Consider the following 18,457-nt stretch of genomic DNA (forward strand, 5'->3'; position numbering starts at 1 on the left):
GTGTGTAATCAGTTTCTGATTGGTTTCTTAATGGTGATGGTCATCTACTGACCATTTCCTGCAATCTCCCGACTGGCCCTCTAATGTGTCAGTTACTTTCAGAGTTTGCCCCACATGCCTTTTCTGTGATTTCATTAAATTTTATGGCTTTGTACTGAGATAATGGAGGCCTAAAGACATCTTCTTTGTCACTTAATTGAGAAAAGCAAGTTTATGGTGTCAAATCCTAATGGTTAACATTTGGGTTCATTGTCTCAAATGTCTCATTGATGTGTAGAAATCCTGTAGAGTTCTCATTGGGGCAGGTGACTATCAGTATATTTTGGTTAAAGAAAGTCCTTGCTGGTTTTTGTAGTGGTTGCCAGAGCTTGGAACACAGTTAATTAAAAGGACACAAAGTGACACACAGCCTTAAACTAATACAGAAATTACAAAGTTACTTCAGATCTGAAATCCAAAGAAAGTGGGCATCAAATCAGTGTGTAAAAGGTGAGGTAGCAGGAAACACAAATACAGTATGATACATTCAATTGATAAATGTTCAAAACTAATGAGTCAGAATAACTACTGCGCTACGAAAATTAAACTGAAACCTTTAATTTTTCAAACCAATGATAGTTATATAGTGTGAAGGAAAGTGATTGCTTCTTTTAAGATATTACAAGTTAAAAGGATACATTAATTTACGACAGTGCTGAAGGTTTAAAACTTCACAGCTGGTTTCTTCACACAATATGGCCTCTAACTCAAGTATAACTGTTATTGTCAATGGCAGAGGAATTAACAGTTCCAGACCTTAGCTCATCCAGAGTTGATGGGATCCACAGGACTCTGTAATTAAAGTATAAAAGTGTAGCTTTACACTGGCCTAGGGTCATGTGATGTATTTCACTTGTCAAATAAGGATGCAGTTACAGACAAAGCCAGTTACATGATACGAATATATTACAATTCAGCAGAATATCACATCAGGTTAATTGATTAATAAACTTCAATTACTTGATCATTACGCATAACTAAGCTACAAACTATTAAATATGACCGTTCCTACAGTCAAACAGTCCAGTCAAGCAACAGGCTGACACAGTCATACTTTGAATCATATCTTACTGCCAATGTCTCACAGGAACAAGGAGCAGGATTCGGCTATTTGGCCCCTTGAGTCTGCTCCACCATTTAATCAGATCAGGGCTGATCTGATAGTAACTTTAAATCTGCATCCTGCCTACCCCCAATAATCTATCACCCACTTGCTTGCCAAGAATCTATCTACATCTGCCTTAAAAATATTCAAAGACTCTGCTTCCACCGCCTTTTCAGAAGAGCGTTCCAGAGGCTCATGACCCTCTGAAAGAAAATATTTCACCTCATCTCCGTTTTAAATGTGTGAACCCTTATTTTTAAACAGGGACCTCTAGCTCTAGATTCTCACACAAGATCCTTTCCACTACATCCTTTCCACATCAACCTGTCAAGACCCTTCTTGTTTCTTCTATGTTTCGATCAAATTTATCTTATTCTTCTAAACTCCAGCAGACACAAACCTAGCCTGTCCAAGCTTTACCCATAATCCACACATTTCTGGCATTAGTCTGGTCAATCGACTGCTTCCAATGTATTTACATCGTTGCTGAAACAAGATGACCAATCCTGTACACCGTACTCCAGATGTGGTCTCACTGGTGCTCTGGATAACTGAAGCATAACCTCCATATTTATGTCATCAATTCCCCTCAGAAATGATAGTTTTCCTAATTATTTGCTTTACCTGCTGACCAGCTTTTTGTGATTCATGCAAAGAACAGGAACAGGCCCTTTGGTCTACGCTGATCACATTGTCCTATCGAGACCAACCGCTTATATCCCTCTATTCCCCGGCTGTTCATGTGTTTATCAAGATAAATCTTAAATGTTGCTAACGTATCTGCCTCAACCACCTCACTTGGCAGTGCATTCCAGGCCCCCACCACCCTCTGTGTAAAAAACCTTCCCCCAACATCTCCACTGAACCTTTCCCCCTTATCTTGAACTTGTGCCCTCTTGTAATTGTCATTTCTGCCCTGGGAAAAAGCTCCCAACTGTTCACCCTATCCACACCCCTCATAATTTTATAAACGTCTATCAGGTCGCGCCTCAGCCTCGGTCTTTCCAGGGAGAACAATCCCAGTTTATTCAATCTCTAGAACACTCAGATCCCTCTGCATCTCAGAGCTCGACAATCTCTCACCATTTAGATAATCTGCTTGCCTTTTATTCTTCCTGCCAAAATGTGCTGTCCTACCAGCAGTTCAGACCTGAGTAGAGGGAGCAGCACAGAGGTGTACACTGCAAGTGAGTCTTCCTGGGAGTCCTCAACTTGAAATTCTTTTTTATTCATTCGTGGGAAATGGGTATTGCTGGATGGCCAGCATTTATGGCCCAGCCCTTGTTGCCCTTGAACTGAGTGACTTGCGAAGCCATTTCAGAGGGAGTCACATGTAGGCCAGACCGGGTAAGGAGAGCAGATTTCCTTCCCTGAAGGGCATTAGTGAACCAGATGGGTTTTTTATGATAATCAACAATGGTTTTATGGTCATCAATAAATTCTTAATTCCAGATTTTTTTCATTGAATTCAAATTCCACCAACTGATGTGGCAGGATTCGAAACCCGGTCCCCAAATCATTAGCTGAGTTTCTGGATTAATAGTTCAGCAATAATACCACCAAGTCATCACCTCCCCTAGTTCAAGATGGAGTGTAGGAGAACAAGTCAGGAGCAGCACTAGGCACCCTAAAACTGAGATTCCAATCTGGTGACTCTATAAAACGGGACTATAAGCATGCTAAACAGCAGAAGCAGCATCTTCCAGGCAGGGCCAAGCGATCCCACAAACAACGGATCAGATCAAAGCTGCAGTCCCCCCACATCCAGTCGTGAATGGTGGGGGACAATTAAACAAATCACAGAGAGAGAAAGCTCCACAAACATCACCATCCTCAATGACTGGGGAAAGAAGTGGATCAGTGCAAACAACTGTGATTTGTCTTTGGTGATCGCGGATGTGTTACTGATGCCTTCCATGGATTCCAAGGCCAGGAAAGACACTCTGGAAGGTGTGGGGAGCTGGGACCTGCCCAGGAGAGTAACTGAAGGTCTGAGAACTGAAATAATCCAGAGTTAGAAAGGAGAAAAGGCCACAAAAATGCAGCAATTGGTAACAAGACATTGATTAATCTTTTCTTATCCTGGAGAAATGAAGGTCTCAGCTTTGTGTCTTAAACAATATTAGTTAATTTGACATTTATCCAGAGTAATAAACTCCAGCCCAGTTATAGCGATCACTAACATCAGCAAAAACACACCCCAACTGTCAGAATGAAGACTGTTCAGTCCTGGATGTGATTAACAGCAGCAATAACAGCAGAATCCAATTCCTCCAGACACTTGTCAATTTGCTGGTGTGTTAGAAGGTGGGTTGACTGAGTGAATCCCATCTCGCACTCAGAGAAGGTGAATGGTCTCTCTCCATTGTGAGTGTGTTGGTGTCTCAGCAGGTGGGATGAGTGAGAAAATCCCTTCCCACACTCAGAGCAAGAACGGTTTCTCCCCGGTGTGAATGTGCTGGTGTGTTTGCAGGTTGGATGAACGAGTGAATCCCTTTCCACAGTCAGAGCAGGTGAACGGTCTCTCCCCGGAGTGAACTTGTTGGTGTCTCAGCAGAATACTTGAGGTCTTAAAGCTCTTCTCACATTCAGAACATTTGAAAGGTTTCTTATCCGAGTGAACAAGTTGGTGTGATCTGAGGCTGGTTAAATAAATGAATCCTTTTCCACACAAGGAGCAGGTGAACGACCTCTCCCCAGTGTGAACTCGCTGGTGTTTCTGGAGGCTGGATAACAGAGTGAATCCCTTCCCACACACTGTACATCTGAATGGCCTCTCCTCACTGTGAACTCGCTGGTGTATCAGCAGATCACTTGTGGTTTTATAACTCTTCTCACATTCAGTACATTTGAAAGGTCTGTTATCAGTGTGAACCAATCGGTGTGTAGCGAGGTGGGATGATCGTGTGAATCCCTTCCCACACACACAGCAGATGAATGGCCTCTCCCCAGTGTGAGTGCGTTCGTGTTCAATGAGGTTCTGTGATCGTTTAAACAGCTTCCCACAATGAGAGCAACTGAACTGTCTCGCAATGAGAACAATCTGGTGCTTGACCAGGTCCTCAGAGCTTTTAGAGTTGTTATCGCTGTCAGAGTGGTTAAAAAGCCTCTCTTCAATGTGAACTTGCTGGTGGGTCAGCAGGTGGAATGACTGAATGAATCCCTTCCTGCACACAGAGCAGGTGAATGGTCTCTCCCCAGTGTGACTGCGGCGATGTATTTCCAGCAATGATGGGTAACTGAATCCCTTCCCACAGTCCCCACATTTCCATGGTTTCTCCATGGTGCGGGTGTCCTTGTGTCCGTCAAGGTTAAACAATCTGTTCAAGCCTTGTCCACATAAAGAACTTGTGTATTATTTCTCAGTAAGGGAATCAAGAGTCATGGGGATCAGGCAGGAAAGTGGAGTTCAGGATTATCTCAGATCAGTGAATAGTGGAGCAGACTCAATGGGCCCAATGGCCTAATTCTGCTCCAAGATCTTCTCATCCTTTGGCTCTCTGCTGTGATTACTGAGATTTTTTTTTTAAAATCAGGCTGTGTAACTGGTTAAAGCTCTTTCCACAGTCAGTTTACTGGAACACTCTCACTCGGGTGTGTGTGTATGTCTTGGTGCTTTTCCAGTCACACTGATGTTTGAAATCTTTCCTCGCCGCCAAAATAGAAAAACATTTCTCCTTCCACATTTCAAGGTTGATGATATTCAGGTCCTGATGAACTGAGGGACTCTATCAGATCTTGATGTAATGTTTGGTTTCGGTTTCCCATCTGCAATTCATCGCCCTCGTGGACCTTGTAAAAGACATTGACAGAGTCAGTATCATTGTCACCACAAGATAGAAAGTCAGAACAGACAATTCTAGTTTCTATGGAATATTATTTTCTCTCTTGTTTCCCCAATCTTGTGGTCCAGTCAAACTTCCATCTCAACTAAACCAGAACTTTGTTTCCAGTGTCTATGAGACACTCTGTACCCTGAGTTGTGGAAGGTATCGAGTGTTCCAGTCGACACTGCACACTTCTTCAGGACCACAAGAGCATGGACAAGACCATGGAAGAGAGGCCAACAGCCTAGTTACCCCATGCTGATCTACAAATCACTGTTTTAATCAGCCCCAAGAGCAGGTCCAGGAAAAGACCCTCTGACCTCCCAAGCCTCCTCCACATGGGCAGCTAATCATTAGGCGCATGGGGCAGAATAGAAGTGTAACTAAAAGTGGAGAAGCAGCTCCTTCAGGAACTGCAACCTCTCACACTGAATATGTACATGGTTCATGGACTCCTGCAAACATCAGCTGCAGGCTGGGAGCGGGTGAAACTGTTTAGACACTTGTTGCCCAGTTTGCTGGGAGGCACGGTGACACAGTGGTTAGACCTGGCTTCAGTTCCCGGATTGGGTCACTGTCTGTGTAGAGTTTGCACATTATCCCTGTGTCTGTGTGGGTTTCCTTCAGGTGCTCAGGTTTCCTCCCACAGTCCGAAAGATGTGCTGGTTAGGTGCACTGGCCATGCTAAATTCTCTCTCAGTGGACCCGAGCAGGCGCCGGAGTGCGGCGACTAGGGGATTTTCACAGTAACTTCATTGTCGTGTCAATGTAAACCTACTTCTGACACGAATAAATAATTATAACTCTGATGTGCTGGAAACTAGGACCCGGTGGGAACTGTAAAATCTAAACCCCGCCCTCACTGTTGCGCCACGAAGACCCTGGCGCATGCGCCTCTCGCTGATCCAAGATGGCGGCCGTTAACCTGAAATTGGGCCTCGGGCGGAAAAAGATCCGGAGCTGCAAACACGGAAGCGCAGAGTCTCAATCAGGGTTTGAGCGCCCACCAGGTGTTTAGAAACTCTTCTTCTCCAGAGCCGGCTCCATCGCTCCCTCGGAGTTTCCGCTTCCTTTCCCGTGGCAAAGAGACAAAAAGAGAGACGCACCCCATCGCCATGACTGACTGCGCATGCGCCAATACTGGTGATACTGCACCTGCGCAGTGCCTTCCTCTCGTGTAAATATGGGACATTCACCACCGCGGCGAATGCTGGGTAAATCCTCCGTCATTGAAAGTCGTTATTGTTGACTGGTGATCTTTTTGCTGTGATGTGGAGATTGGGAGGAGGGTCGAAAAAGCTGTGCACAGATCCTTCACTCATCAGAAAGAACAGAAGTGGGAACTGGTGGATTATTTTGATTTATTATTGTCACGTTATGGTTTACAGTGAAAATTATTATTTCTTGCGCACTGTACAGACAAAGCATTCCATTCATCGAGCGGATAGGAGAGAAGGAAAGAAAAGAGTACAGAATGTAGTGTTACAGACATATCCACGGTGTAGCAAAACAATATATAAGGCAGCTCCATTCAAAAGTCTGATGGCAGCAGGGATTAAGCTGTTTTTGAGTCAGTTGGAAAATGATCTCAAGACTTTTGCATCCTTTTTCCTGATGGAAGAAGGTGGAAGAGAGGGTGTCCGGAGTGCGTGTGGTTCTTTTTTGATTTGATTTATTATTGTCACATGTATTAGTGGACAGTGAAAAGCATTATTCCTTGTGCACTATACAGACAAAGCATACTGTACATAGGGAAGGAAAGGAGAGAGTGCAGAATGTAGTATTACAGTCACAGTTAGGCTGTAGAGGAAGATCAAATTAATGAGAATTAGGTTATTCAGAAGTCTGATGGTAGCAGGGAAGAAGGTGTTCTTGAATCGGTTGGCACATGATCTCAGACTTTTGTACCTTTTTCTTGGCGGAAGAAGGTTGAAGAGAGTATGTCCGGGGTGTGTGACATTCTCGATTATGTTGGCTGCTTTTCCGAGGCAGCGGGAAGTGTAGATGGAGACAATGGATGGGAGGCTAGTTTGTGTAATGGACTGCGCAAATGCCCCAAAGTTTTCCACAAACAACAGCAAAATCCAACCACTTCAGTCAAATATAAACTCAGAAGCTGGTGTGACTGAGTGAAGTATTTATTTGAGTAACTGTCAGGATTGTTTTCTCATGGATATTCCAAGTCATTTTAAAAATCGTTCAATTGATTCTAGTCGTTGGCTAGACGAGCATTTATTGCCCATCCTTAACTGCCTTTGAAAAGGTGGTGGTGAGCTGCCTTCTTGAATCGCTGCAGTCTATGTGGCGTAGGTACATCCACAGTGTTGTTAGTGAGGGAATTCCAGGATTTTGATCCAATGACAGTAAAGGAACAGTGACATATTTCAAAGTCAAGATGCTGAGTGGTTTGGAAGGGGACTTCCAGGTGATGGCTTTCCCATCTGTCCACTGTCCTTGTCCTCCTGGATTGTAGCGGTCATTGGTTTTGTTTCCTTGTTTTCCTTTCATCTGTTGCCCCAAAGTGCGGTGGATGCTGGGCAGTGAGTAATTTAAGGAGGAGTTGGACAGATTTTTAATTGGTTATGGGTTGAAAGGTTATGGGAGAAGGCAGGAAAATGGGGATGAGAAGCATATCAGCCATGATTGAATGGTGGAGTGGACTCAAGGGGCCGAATGGCCTAATTCTGCTCCTATATCTTATGAACATATGAACTTGCAGGTTTCATACAGATTTGCAAAAAAATAAAAAATTCTTTGGAAGTAGACATTACTGACAAGGCCCAGGTATTTGTCCTGAATTACTATCACAGACAGTGATATGTTACCAATCACCAATTGTCCTTTGTGATGGTGATAGTTGGCCTTCTTCTTGAACCTCTGCAGTCCGTATAGTAAAGGTGCTCCCACAATGCAAGAGTATTAGAATTTTAACCCAGTCACATTGAAGGGACAGTGATATTTGTCCAAGTCGGGAAGTTGTGTGGTTTTCCCACGTCCCAGCTGCTCTGGTACTTCCAGGTGGGGAAGATTGTGGGTTGAGGAGATTCTGCCAAAATCCTGGTTGAGTTGCTGATGCATAAAGTCTCTCTCCGTCACCTTCCTCCTGATCTTTTCCTCTTTTGCATAAAGGCTGGATTCTTGTTGTAGGCTCTGAAGAGGTGGAGGGTTCCTTTCCCTCAGTGCATTGGTGAACAGTTTGAGTCTTTGTCACAATCCAGCAGCTTTCATATCCACTATTTCCTAGTCCCAATTCCACAGTTTACCAAATTAGTTCAGCTGAATTTCGTATTTTGTGTTTTAATGGCTTGTCTCTCATGTTTCCCTCTTTCTGTTTTCAATTCATTTTTCAGGGGATTGGAAGGTGAGGAATTACAGAAAATTGTAAATCAAGGATCACATCAAGATCTGACAGAGTGTCTCGATTCATCAGGATCTAAACATCATCGGCCTTTCAACATGGAAGAAAGAAGCACCGTTCACAGAGGGGAGAAACCATACATGTGTTCTGTGTGTGGACAAGACTTCAACCAATCATCTGGCCTGTAGAGTCACAAGCGCAGTCACACCAGGGAGAGACCGTATAAATGTGGAGACTGTGGGAAAGGATTCAATTATCCAGTTGACCTGGAAAATCACTAACACACTCACACTGGAGAGAGAACTTTTAACTGCTCTGTGTGTGGGAAGGGATTCACTCAGACAGCTGGCCTGTTGATACACCAGCGCATTCACAGCAGGGAGAGGCAGTTCACCTGCTCTGAATGTGGAAAAGGATTTACTCAGTCATCGGCCCTGCTGATACAGCGACACATTCACACAGGGGAGAGGCCTTTCACCTGCTCCGTGTGTGGGAAGGGATTCACAGATTTCTCTGCCCTGCAGAGACACCAGCGAGTTCACACCGTCAGGAGAGAGTTTTAATGCACTGAGTGTGGAAAGAATTTTAAAACTCGATGCACACTGCGGGAGCACCAGTACATTCACACCAGTTCCACACTGTTCAGCTGTTCCCACTGCCAGAAGGGGTTCAGGACATCATTCCATCTTGTGGCACATGAGCGCATTCACACTGGAGAGAGGCCATTCACCTGCTCTGAATGTGGGAAGGGGATTAACCGATCATCCAACCTGCAGAAACACCAACGAGTTCACAGTGAAGAGAGACGGTTTAAATGTCCAGACTGTGGGAAGGGCTATAAAAGTTCTGAGGAACTACGTCACCATCAACGTGTTCACTCTGACGAGAGACCATTCACGTGTTCTCACTGCGGGACTGGCTTCAGGCGATCAGGCGACCTCACTGTACACCAGCGAATTCACACTGGGGAGAGGCCGGTCACCTGCCCTGTGTGTGGGAAGAGATTCAATTGTTTATCCTCTCTCACTTCACACCAACTTGTTCACACAAATGAGAGACCGTTCAGATGTTCTGACTGTGTGAAGAGCTTTAAAAGCAGAAAACTTCTGCTCGCACACCAGCGAAATCACACTGAGGAGAGATCGTTCACCTGCACTGAGTGTGGGAAAGGATTCACCCGGTCATCCACTCTGCTGAGACACCAACAGGTTCACAGTGAGGAGAAGCCGTTCACTTGTTCCATGTGTGGAAAGAGATTCACCCAGTCACACAACCTGGTGAGACACCAGCGAGTTCACCAGTGATCACAGGGGTGTGATTCTGCTGTTATTGCTGCTGTTAATTACATCACAACTAAATTACGTTTATACTGATAGTTGGAGTTTTTCTGATGTAAATCAGCCCTGTTGGACTTGTAGAATACCCCACAGCATCTCTCATTCATGTGTCAATAAATCTTCACACCTGCAGACCTTGTTTTAAATTTAAATCACTCAGAAACTGTATTGAACTAAAGATGAATAATAAACAGATCACAGTCCAATCCACCCCTGTGTGAATGTGCCGATGTATCAGCAGGCCGTTGACTAAAGTCTGTTTTGTAACTTCAGGATAAAGATTTGAAAGCTCTGAATGTTGGTCCTCTCATATGTAGGCTGGAGCTATTTGATAGGCAGGATGTTAATAGCTGTAAACTTGTCAGATGTCGAAAGAATTACTATTGGAGTAAACTCACCCATTTATAACCTCAGACTCTGGTCCCTATTGTGATGAATAAGTAACACAGTGGAATAGCGGGATAAATATGTGGGGCTACGGGGATAGGGCCTGGGTAAGATGCTCTGTTGGAGAGTCGGTGCAGACTCGATGGGCCCTGTACCCTTGTGCATTTACCCTGCTAACCCCCCCTAACCTACACATCTTTGGACGCTAACGGATAATTTAACATGGCCAATCCACCTATCCTGCACATCTTTGGAATGTAGGAGGAAACGGAAGCACCCAGAGGAAACTCAGACACAGGGAGAACGTACACAGAAACCCACTGCTGTCAGGCAGCAGTGCGAACCACTGTTCCACCGTGCAGCCCTTCATCTGCTGCTGAATCCCACATCCACACATTACTGCCAGACTTGACAATTTCAACACATTCCTGACTGGTCTCCCGCATTCTGTAATTTTGAGATAATCCAAAATGTCCTCATGTCTTGCAGACGCTTCCTCCATCTTCACAACCCCCTCTTCTAATTCTGGACCTCTGTGCAGCCCCTTTGCAATTCCTGCAGCATTGCTGGCCTGCGGACTAATGTATGGTTCAATTCCCATTCCAGCTGAGGTCGGTGTCGGAGCTGTCTCCTCACCCTGCCCAAGAGTGGATGGTAACGGCAGCCTGCTACTGACACAAACTGCCAGGAACACAGCTCTGGATGACACATCAGCAGACATTTGGGGTTCCAAATGCTTGAAAAATGTTAACCTGTGTGAAATTGTGGTGTATTCCAGACTAATTTAAATATAGGATGAGTGTCATTGCTTATTTAGTCACTGCTGTAAACAGTGGAATTTTCACTTTGTAAACCTCAGCTTGAAGGAATAAAGTGAATAAATTGGGATATTAACTTTTACCATTATCCATCTGAAGCCAATGGACTCCCTTTTCCCCATCCTGATGTGACACTGAATCTTCTTCGGTTTGAAGAAGAAACTTAACCTTAGAGCACTGGGCGGTACAGTGGCACAGTGGTTAGCACTGCTGCCTCACAGCACCAGGGGTTTGGATTTGATTCCCGGCTTGGGTCACTGTGTGGAGTTTGCACATTTTCCACGTGTCTGTGGATTTCCTCCGGGTGCTCCGGTTTCCTCCCACAGTCCAAAAGATGTGCTGGTTAGGGTGCATTGGCCAAGCTGAATTCTCCCTCAGTGTCCCCGAACAGGTGCCGGAGTGTGGCGACCAGAGGATTTTCACAGTAACTTCATTACAGTGTGAATGTAAACCTTATTGTGACTCATAAATAAACTTTACTACTGGCCTCAGTACCCGAGACCTGGCAGGATGGCAAGAATGGCCCGGGAGGTGTACTGGAGGGGCTGGAGTGGGCAAGTGGTGACACTGGGCGGAGCAGCAGCTGGGAGGCCTACAGCGACCCCTGGTGGATAGGAGGGGAAACAGCAGCAGTGCAGTCTGCGCAAAAGCTTCCCCAGTTCAGCTGATCAGAGAGACTGGGAACCTCTCCAAATGTAAACTTCAGCTTCTCACATTCACCCCCATCTCCCTCCATCCACCTCACTCATCCCTCCCTCTCACCATCCATCCCTTTCTCCTTCCTCCCATCCCTGTAAGTTTCAGGGCAATCCTCCATATTTTAAAAGGACTCAGGAGAAACCTGCCAGTTTAAAAGTGGTAAGAAGTTTAACAACACCAGGTTAAAGTCCAACAGGTTTATTTGGTAGCAAAAGCCACACAAGCTTTCGAGGCTCTGAGCCCCTTCTTCAGGTGAGTGGGAATTCTGTTCACAAACAGAACTTATAAGACACAGACTCAATTTACATGAATAATGGTTGGAATGCGAATACTTACAACTAATCCAGTCTTTAAGAAACAAAACAATGGGAGTGGAGAGAGCATCAAGACAGGCTAAAAAGATGTGTATTGTCTCCAGACAAGACAGCCAGTGAAACTCTGCAGGTCCACGCAACTGTGGGAGTTACAAATAGTGTGACATAAATTCTGATTCTAGGATCGCATGATAAAGACTCAGGAGGAAAAAAGCAGAAATATTTATGTGAAATAGTGTGACATAAACCCAATATCCCGGTTGAGGCCGTCCTTGTGTGTGCGGAACCTGGCTATCAGTTTCTGCTCCGCGACTCTGCGCTGTCGTGTGTCGCGAAGGCCGCCTTGGAGAACGCTTACCCGAATATCAGAGGCCGAATGCCCGTGACCGCTGAAGTGCTCCCCAACAGGAAGAGAACAGTCTTGCCTGGTGATTGTCGAGCGGTGTTCATTCATCCGTTGTCGCAGCGTCTGCATAGTTTCCCCAATGTACCATGCCTCGGGACATCCTTTCTTGCAGCGTATCAGGTAGACAACGTTGGCCGAGTTGCAAGAGTATGTACCGTGTACCTGGTGGATGGTGTTCTCACGTGAGATGATGGCATCTGTGTCGATGATCCGGCACGTCTTGCAGAGGTTGCTGTGGCAGGGTTGTGTGGTGTCTTGGTCACTGTTCTCCTGAAGGCTGGGTAGTTTGCTGCGGACAATGGTCTGTTTGAGGTTGTGCGGTTGTTTGAAGGCAAGAAGTGGGGGTGTGGGGATGGCCTTGGCGAGATGTTCGTCTTCATCAATGACATGTTGAAGGCTCCGGAGGAGATGCCGTAGCTTCTCCGCTCCGGGGAAGTACTGGACAACGAAGGGTACTCTGTCCACTGTGTCCCGTGTTTGTCTTCTGAGGAGGTCGGTGCGGTTTTTCGCTGTGGCGCGTTGGAACTGTTGATCAATGAGTCTAGCGCCATATCCTGTTCTTATGAGGGCATCTTTCAGCATCTGGAGGTGTCTGTTGCGATCCTCCTCATCCGAGCAGATCCTGTGTATACGGAGGGCTTGTCCGTAGGGGATGGTTTAAAAGTGGCCAACTCTGGCTGCTGGCTGATAAAAACCTCCCAGAAGGCTCGGCAGGACAAACATAACCTGCCTGTGGACTGTGCTAAGAGAAAAAAAGGTGTGAGGTCCCTGAATATGTAAGTGGCCAAAAAGGCAGACACACCAGTGATCGAATCATCAGAAGGACAAAGGACAGTAAACAGACCAGCAGGGAGTCCATGGCCACAGAAATCGGCCCATCCACAGAAGACATTGAAATAACGACCCACAGGGGGTCAAGGCAGTTCCAGCCTTTTGTGTGTGGACTTGACGAAATTAAACTGAAACTGCCAGTGATCGAAAGCCCCATTGTCCTTGAAAATCACCTACGGGGGCAGGGAAGGTGTTTTTGATACATTGAGCTGAGAGTCAAACAAGCAGGACCAAGCTCTCTTCCAGAATCACAAGCAGTGACACAGACAAGCAGAACCAAGCTCTCTTACAGAATCGCAAGCAGGGACACAGACAAGCAGAACCAAGCTCTCTTCCAGAATCGCAAGCTGAAAAGCAGACAAGCAGAACCAAGCTCTCTTCCAGAATCGCAAGCAGTGACACAGACAAGCAGAACCAAGCTCTCTTCCAGAATCACAAGCTGAGACACAGACAAGCAGGACCGAGCTCTCTTCAGTTTCGACCCTGCACTAAGACATTTGAGCCGACCACAAAGCCGACCCTTTTAGAATTGTGAGTATCCCAGCCAACCATGCGAAGCTCCCGAGGATAGGATAGAGGTTGAGGCAAGGGGAGGGGTGGTGTATTGTAATTTTAAAGTTCAGGAATACATTGTACCCATTTGCATTTCTCCCATAGTGTAGTATAAAGTATAAGTTTTATTCATGTGTGGTGGGGTATTGAAGAGGTTGATTGTATTGTTAAATAAATCACTGTAAGTTTTGAAACTCATTTGGAGTCCGTCTTGCCTCTTGTTCTCTCATCAGTGCACTCTGACGAGGTCACAGTTTCAATATCCCTTACCATAAATCCGGAGTCTAGAACCGAGGGTGATCTGACCGATTCGAACCCACTCACTCAAGGGAGACTGCTGGTCAGGAGATAAAGAACAGAGTCTCTCTGTTCTCTCTCTTGGAGACCTACTCGAGTGGAGTGGGTGCAGGGTGGCCGTTGTCCCACTGACAAGGGAGAGAATCACTCAGGCCTTGGTGGCGGTTTTGGGATGGCTGTGTGATATAAGTATCAGGTTACCGGTCAGGTATAAACGGTGAGCCTGGTTCAGCGCTCTCTCTCCTGTGGACTTGCCCCAGTACAGCATTCCCCGGCCTTTGAAATTTCAAGGCCTGTAAGAGAGAGACACTCGCAGCTATCGGCAGACCCTCAAACATCGGCCTGTAAGTGGAGTAACAAGGAAGATCCCGCTACATCCCTCCCTCCAATAAGAACCATTCACTGAGCACAGCAGTTTCAGCCTCATTCCCACAGTCTGTATTCCAGCCTTTATCACATCCACTCTGCTCCCAGATATTTTACACCATTAGATATTACAATTCAAACTTTATAATCTCTACAATTTACTATTTGTTCAAGGAGATGAGGGCAGCATGGTGGCACAGTGGTTAGCACTCCTGCCTCACAGCGCCAGGGACCTGAGTTCAATTCCTGGCTTGGGTCACTGTCTGTGCAGAGTCTGCACATTCTCCCCGTGTCTGCGTGGGTTTCCTCCGGGTGCTCCGGTTTCCTCCCACAGTCCAAAGATGTGCTGCTTAGGTTGACTGGCCATGCAAAATTGACCCTAGTGTCAGGAGGATTAGCAGGTTAAATATGTGGAGTTACGGGGATAGGGCCTGGGTGGGATTGTGGTTGGTGCAGACTCGATGGGCTGAATGGCCTCCTTCTGCACTGTAAGATTCTACGATTCTATGAGTTCACAAAATTAAAGTTAAAAGTTAAATTTATTTATTAGTCACAAGTAAGGCTTACATTAACACTGCAATGAAGTTACTGTGAAATTCCCCTCGTCGCCACACTCCAGCACCTGTTTGGGTCAATGCACCTAAATAGCACATCTTTCAGACGGTGGGAGGAAACCGGAGCACCCGGAGGGAACCCACACAGACACGGGGAGAACGTGCAGACTCCACACAGACAGTGACCCAAGCTGGGAATTGAACCCGGGTCCCTGGCACTGTGAGGCAGCAGTGCAGACAGACAGTCAAGAAATCATCAATTCCACTCCCACCCGGAGCGATGGGGATATATTTAGAGTAACAGTTTTAACAACACCAGGTTAAAGTCCAACAGGTTTATTTGATAGCAAATACCATTAGCTTTTGGAGCGCTGCTCCTTCGTCAGATGGAGTGGAAATCTGCTCTCAAACAGGGCAAAGAGACACAAAATCAAGTTACAGAATACTGATTAGAATGCAAATCTCTACAGCCAACCAGTTCTTAAAGATACAGACAATGTGAGTGGAGGGAGCATTAAGCACAGGTTAAAGAGATGTGTATTGTCTCCAGACAGGACAGCCAGCAAGTCCAGGAGGCAAGCTGTGGGGTTTACTGATAGTGTGACATAAAGCCAACATCCCGGTTTAGGCCGTCCTCATGTGTGCGAAACTTGGCTATCAGTTTCTGCTCAGCGACTCTGCGCTGTCGTGTGTCGTGAAGGCCGCCTTGGAGAATGCTTACCCAAAGATCAGAGGCTGAATGCCCATGACGCACTTCAGCGGTCACGGGCATTTGTCAAGAGAGAAAAGTGCTGACGTTTCGAGTCCAGATGACCCTTTGTCAAAGACTGACCTCTGAAGAATTGAGAGAGGGAGGTGGAGAAGAACAAAATGAAAGATCTGCAAACTGACAAAATGTTTCACGGCCCAAGACCAAAACGAGTGGTAATTGAACAAGGAAAGACACAAAAGATGTTCTGGATGAGGTGTGAATAGCCGGTGAGCGATAGTCTGAATGTAAAGTAAACAAGAGGGAAATGAGGTGAAAAAAGCAGCAACGAAACACAGATCACAATGGCGGCAGAGATTGTGGTGTAAAATTGTTGAGCTCAGTTTTGTTCTGAAGGCTGTAAAGTGTCTCTTTCAGTTGCGAGAAATAATATTATATTTCCCAGTTCCGATGACAGGTCACATTCAGTCTGTTCCTCTCTCCACAGAGGCTGCCTGACTTGTTGAGTATTTCCAGCCAAAAGAGAAAACGCTGGAAAATCTCAGCAGGTCTGGCAGCATCTGTAAGGAGACAAAAAGAGCTGAGGTTTCGAGTCCAAGTGACCCTTTTGACAAAAGCAGCAATTTGCTGTGAACTGGGCCGGGTTGAGGTTTTGAGTGACAATCCTGGGGCGATATCAGGACAGGAACAGCCACAGATTCCCCTTTTCCCTGGGACATTTCACTGGAGCTGTGTTGGTGAGTGTTTGTAATCTCTGTCTCACTGTCTCGGTAATGGGGGCAATTTCCAGCGTTTTCCGTTTGATGTCAACCAGAGAATGTGTAAGAATTGTCACACCCGAAACAGATGTCTCTTACTCAGGACACCCCAGCTCGGGTCTGGTTGGGGGGGCGGGGGGGGGGGGGGAAGGGGGTAACGTTCACAATTTTGTGTTTATGTCTGGTGCGAATAATACTTTGGATTAAACGGAGAAGTTTTTTAAACTGAGGAGAGTAACTGCATTTGGGCGCTGACTTTAAACAACATTAACAAGCCCGGGCTGCTGGAGAAACATTTGGGGATTTGTGAGCAGTCAGTTCCGGCTGGTTTGAAGTGAAATCCTGTCGGTGCTGCGGCAAATCTGAACTCAAACCAGACAAACTGGAACCGCTGGGTTAGAGATTCCGGGTGTTGGGATGTGGAGGCTGGGGGAGGGGGAGATGGCGGCAAAACTCTGAGCCTGAGTTTCGAGCGGGATGTGAGCGGGATAAAGGGAAGGAATGACAGTTAATGTGGGAGTCAGGGACAATAGCAGAAGGTGGAAAGCTCTGGAAAGGAGCACGGAGGGTAAAGGCCATCAAAGAATGCTTGTTTAAATGAAGATAAAAGCAAAATACTGCGGATGCTGGAATCTGAAACAGAAACAGAAAATGCTGGAAAATCTCAGCAGGTCTGACAGCATCTGTGGAGAGAGAATGGAGTTAATGCTTCCAGTCTGGATGATCACAAATGCGATCAGACCTGCTGAGGTTTTCCAGCACTTTCTGTTTTTGATTAACTGAAGGTTCAGCAGGGAAAGAAGCAGCGAACTGAACACACTGAACCCAGGGGGAGGGGGTGACCCAGGATAAGCTCAGTGAGGCTCTGCAATGTCCATCAACACATCCACATTCAGACCTTAGAGAGCCAAGGAGGAGGGGAAGGAGAAACTATTTGGGGCACAGCAGGTGGTCACCCCTCCCCCCACTCTGTGGTTCCACATCCCTCCCACACCTGGACAGGGTTGGCTCAAGGTGCAGGAAGCTGCAAGCTGAGAGGCTGAGCTGTGAACTGGGCCGGGTTGGGGGTTTGAGTGACAGTCCTGGGGCTATATCAGGACAGGAACTGCCACGGATTCCCTCTTTTTCCTGGGACGTTTCAGTGGAGCTGTGTTGGTGAGTGTTTGTAATCTCTGTCTCACTGTCTCGGTAATGAGGGTGGGTTGTCGATTGCTGTGAGTGTTAGACTAAATAACCTCTCCTCATGCTGCCAGTTCCAGTCTGCAGACTCCATTTCTCAGTCCAGTCTGCTGCTCTGTCTCTCTGTACTTTGCTGCAGTGCTCCACATTCTGAGCAACATCCAGCCCATTGTTATCACCCGAAATTTGCGGCAAACTCCCTTCACTGTGACACAGTGGTTAGCACTGCTGCCTCACTGAGTCTGGGTTCGATTCCAGCGGTGGGTAACTGTCTCTGTGGAGTTTGCACAGTAAGAAGTCTCAGAACACCAGGTTAAAGTCCAATAAGTTTATTTGGAATCAAAGCAAATTACTGCGGATGCTGGAATTTGAAACTATGTTCTGTGGAACATCGTTTCCTCACTTGTTCCTGTAAAGCAGTAAATCCTCATCCTGAACACTTTCCCTCCTCCCTGTCCTGCCACCAACTCCCACATTGACCAACCAGCTCATATTTCAATGGATTGTCCCGTGTTTGAGTCCAGTGTGCCAGGCTGCATGGCGTATGGGCGCTGTTTCACCCATAAGATGGATGTGTGCAGCACCCTCTTCCAACTGTTCTGGCTGCCAACCAGCCCGTGTCCACCCACACAGTTCCAGCAGCACCGCACACAATACTGCTCACCTGCTCCGACAGACTCATGAAGGATGTCCTTTCATTTTCTCTGAGAGAGTTGGTCAGCCTGGCAAACCCAGTGTGAAATATCTTCACAAATCTTTTCTCCCACTCTCTATTCTGGCTGGGTTCAGTTCTCTTTTGTACAGAGTGAAAATAAAATCAATTATTTTCTCTCCTGGTCACTGCAGGGAGCTGCAACTTCTTATTGGGGGTGTTGGGGCCTCCAGCGGGTGTTTGTGAATCCTCCCCGCCCACCTCCCAGG

At 46.4% G+C, this 18,457-nt stretch overlaps 1 protein-coding gene and 1 pseudogene across 1 annotated transcript in view; one reads left to right on the forward strand and one right to left on the reverse strand.

Moving 5' to 3' along the window:
• LOC144484122 (uncharacterized) overlaps nt 1-10,774 on the reverse strand; it is a 64,913-nt gene extending 54,139 nt beyond the window's left edge. The window contains exons 1-3 of the mRNA XM_078202672.1: nt 10,454-10,774; nt 5,824-5,931; nt 3,835-4,271 (exon numbers count right to left, since the gene is read on the reverse strand). Of these exons, the coding sequence (XP_078058798.1) occupies nt 3,835-4,271; nt 5,824-5,931; nt 10,454-10,774 (866 nt within the window). The remainder of the gene's footprint in view (nt 1-3,834; nt 4,272-5,823; nt 5,932-10,453) is intronic.
• The window catches only part of LOC144484110 (uncharacterized), a 162,904-nt pseudogene that overhangs the window by 31,278 nt on the left and 113,169 nt on the right, over nt 1-18,457 (forward strand).

Source organism: Mustelus asterias, unplaced genomic scaffold (genome assembly GCF_964213995.1).
Source record: "Mustelus asterias unplaced genomic scaffold, sMusAst1.hap1.1 HAP1_SCAFFOLD_92, whole genome shotgun sequence".
In the NCBI taxonomy this organism is placed as follows: Eukaryota; Metazoa; Chordata; class Chondrichthyes; order Carcharhiniformes; family Triakidae; genus Mustelus; species Mustelus asterias.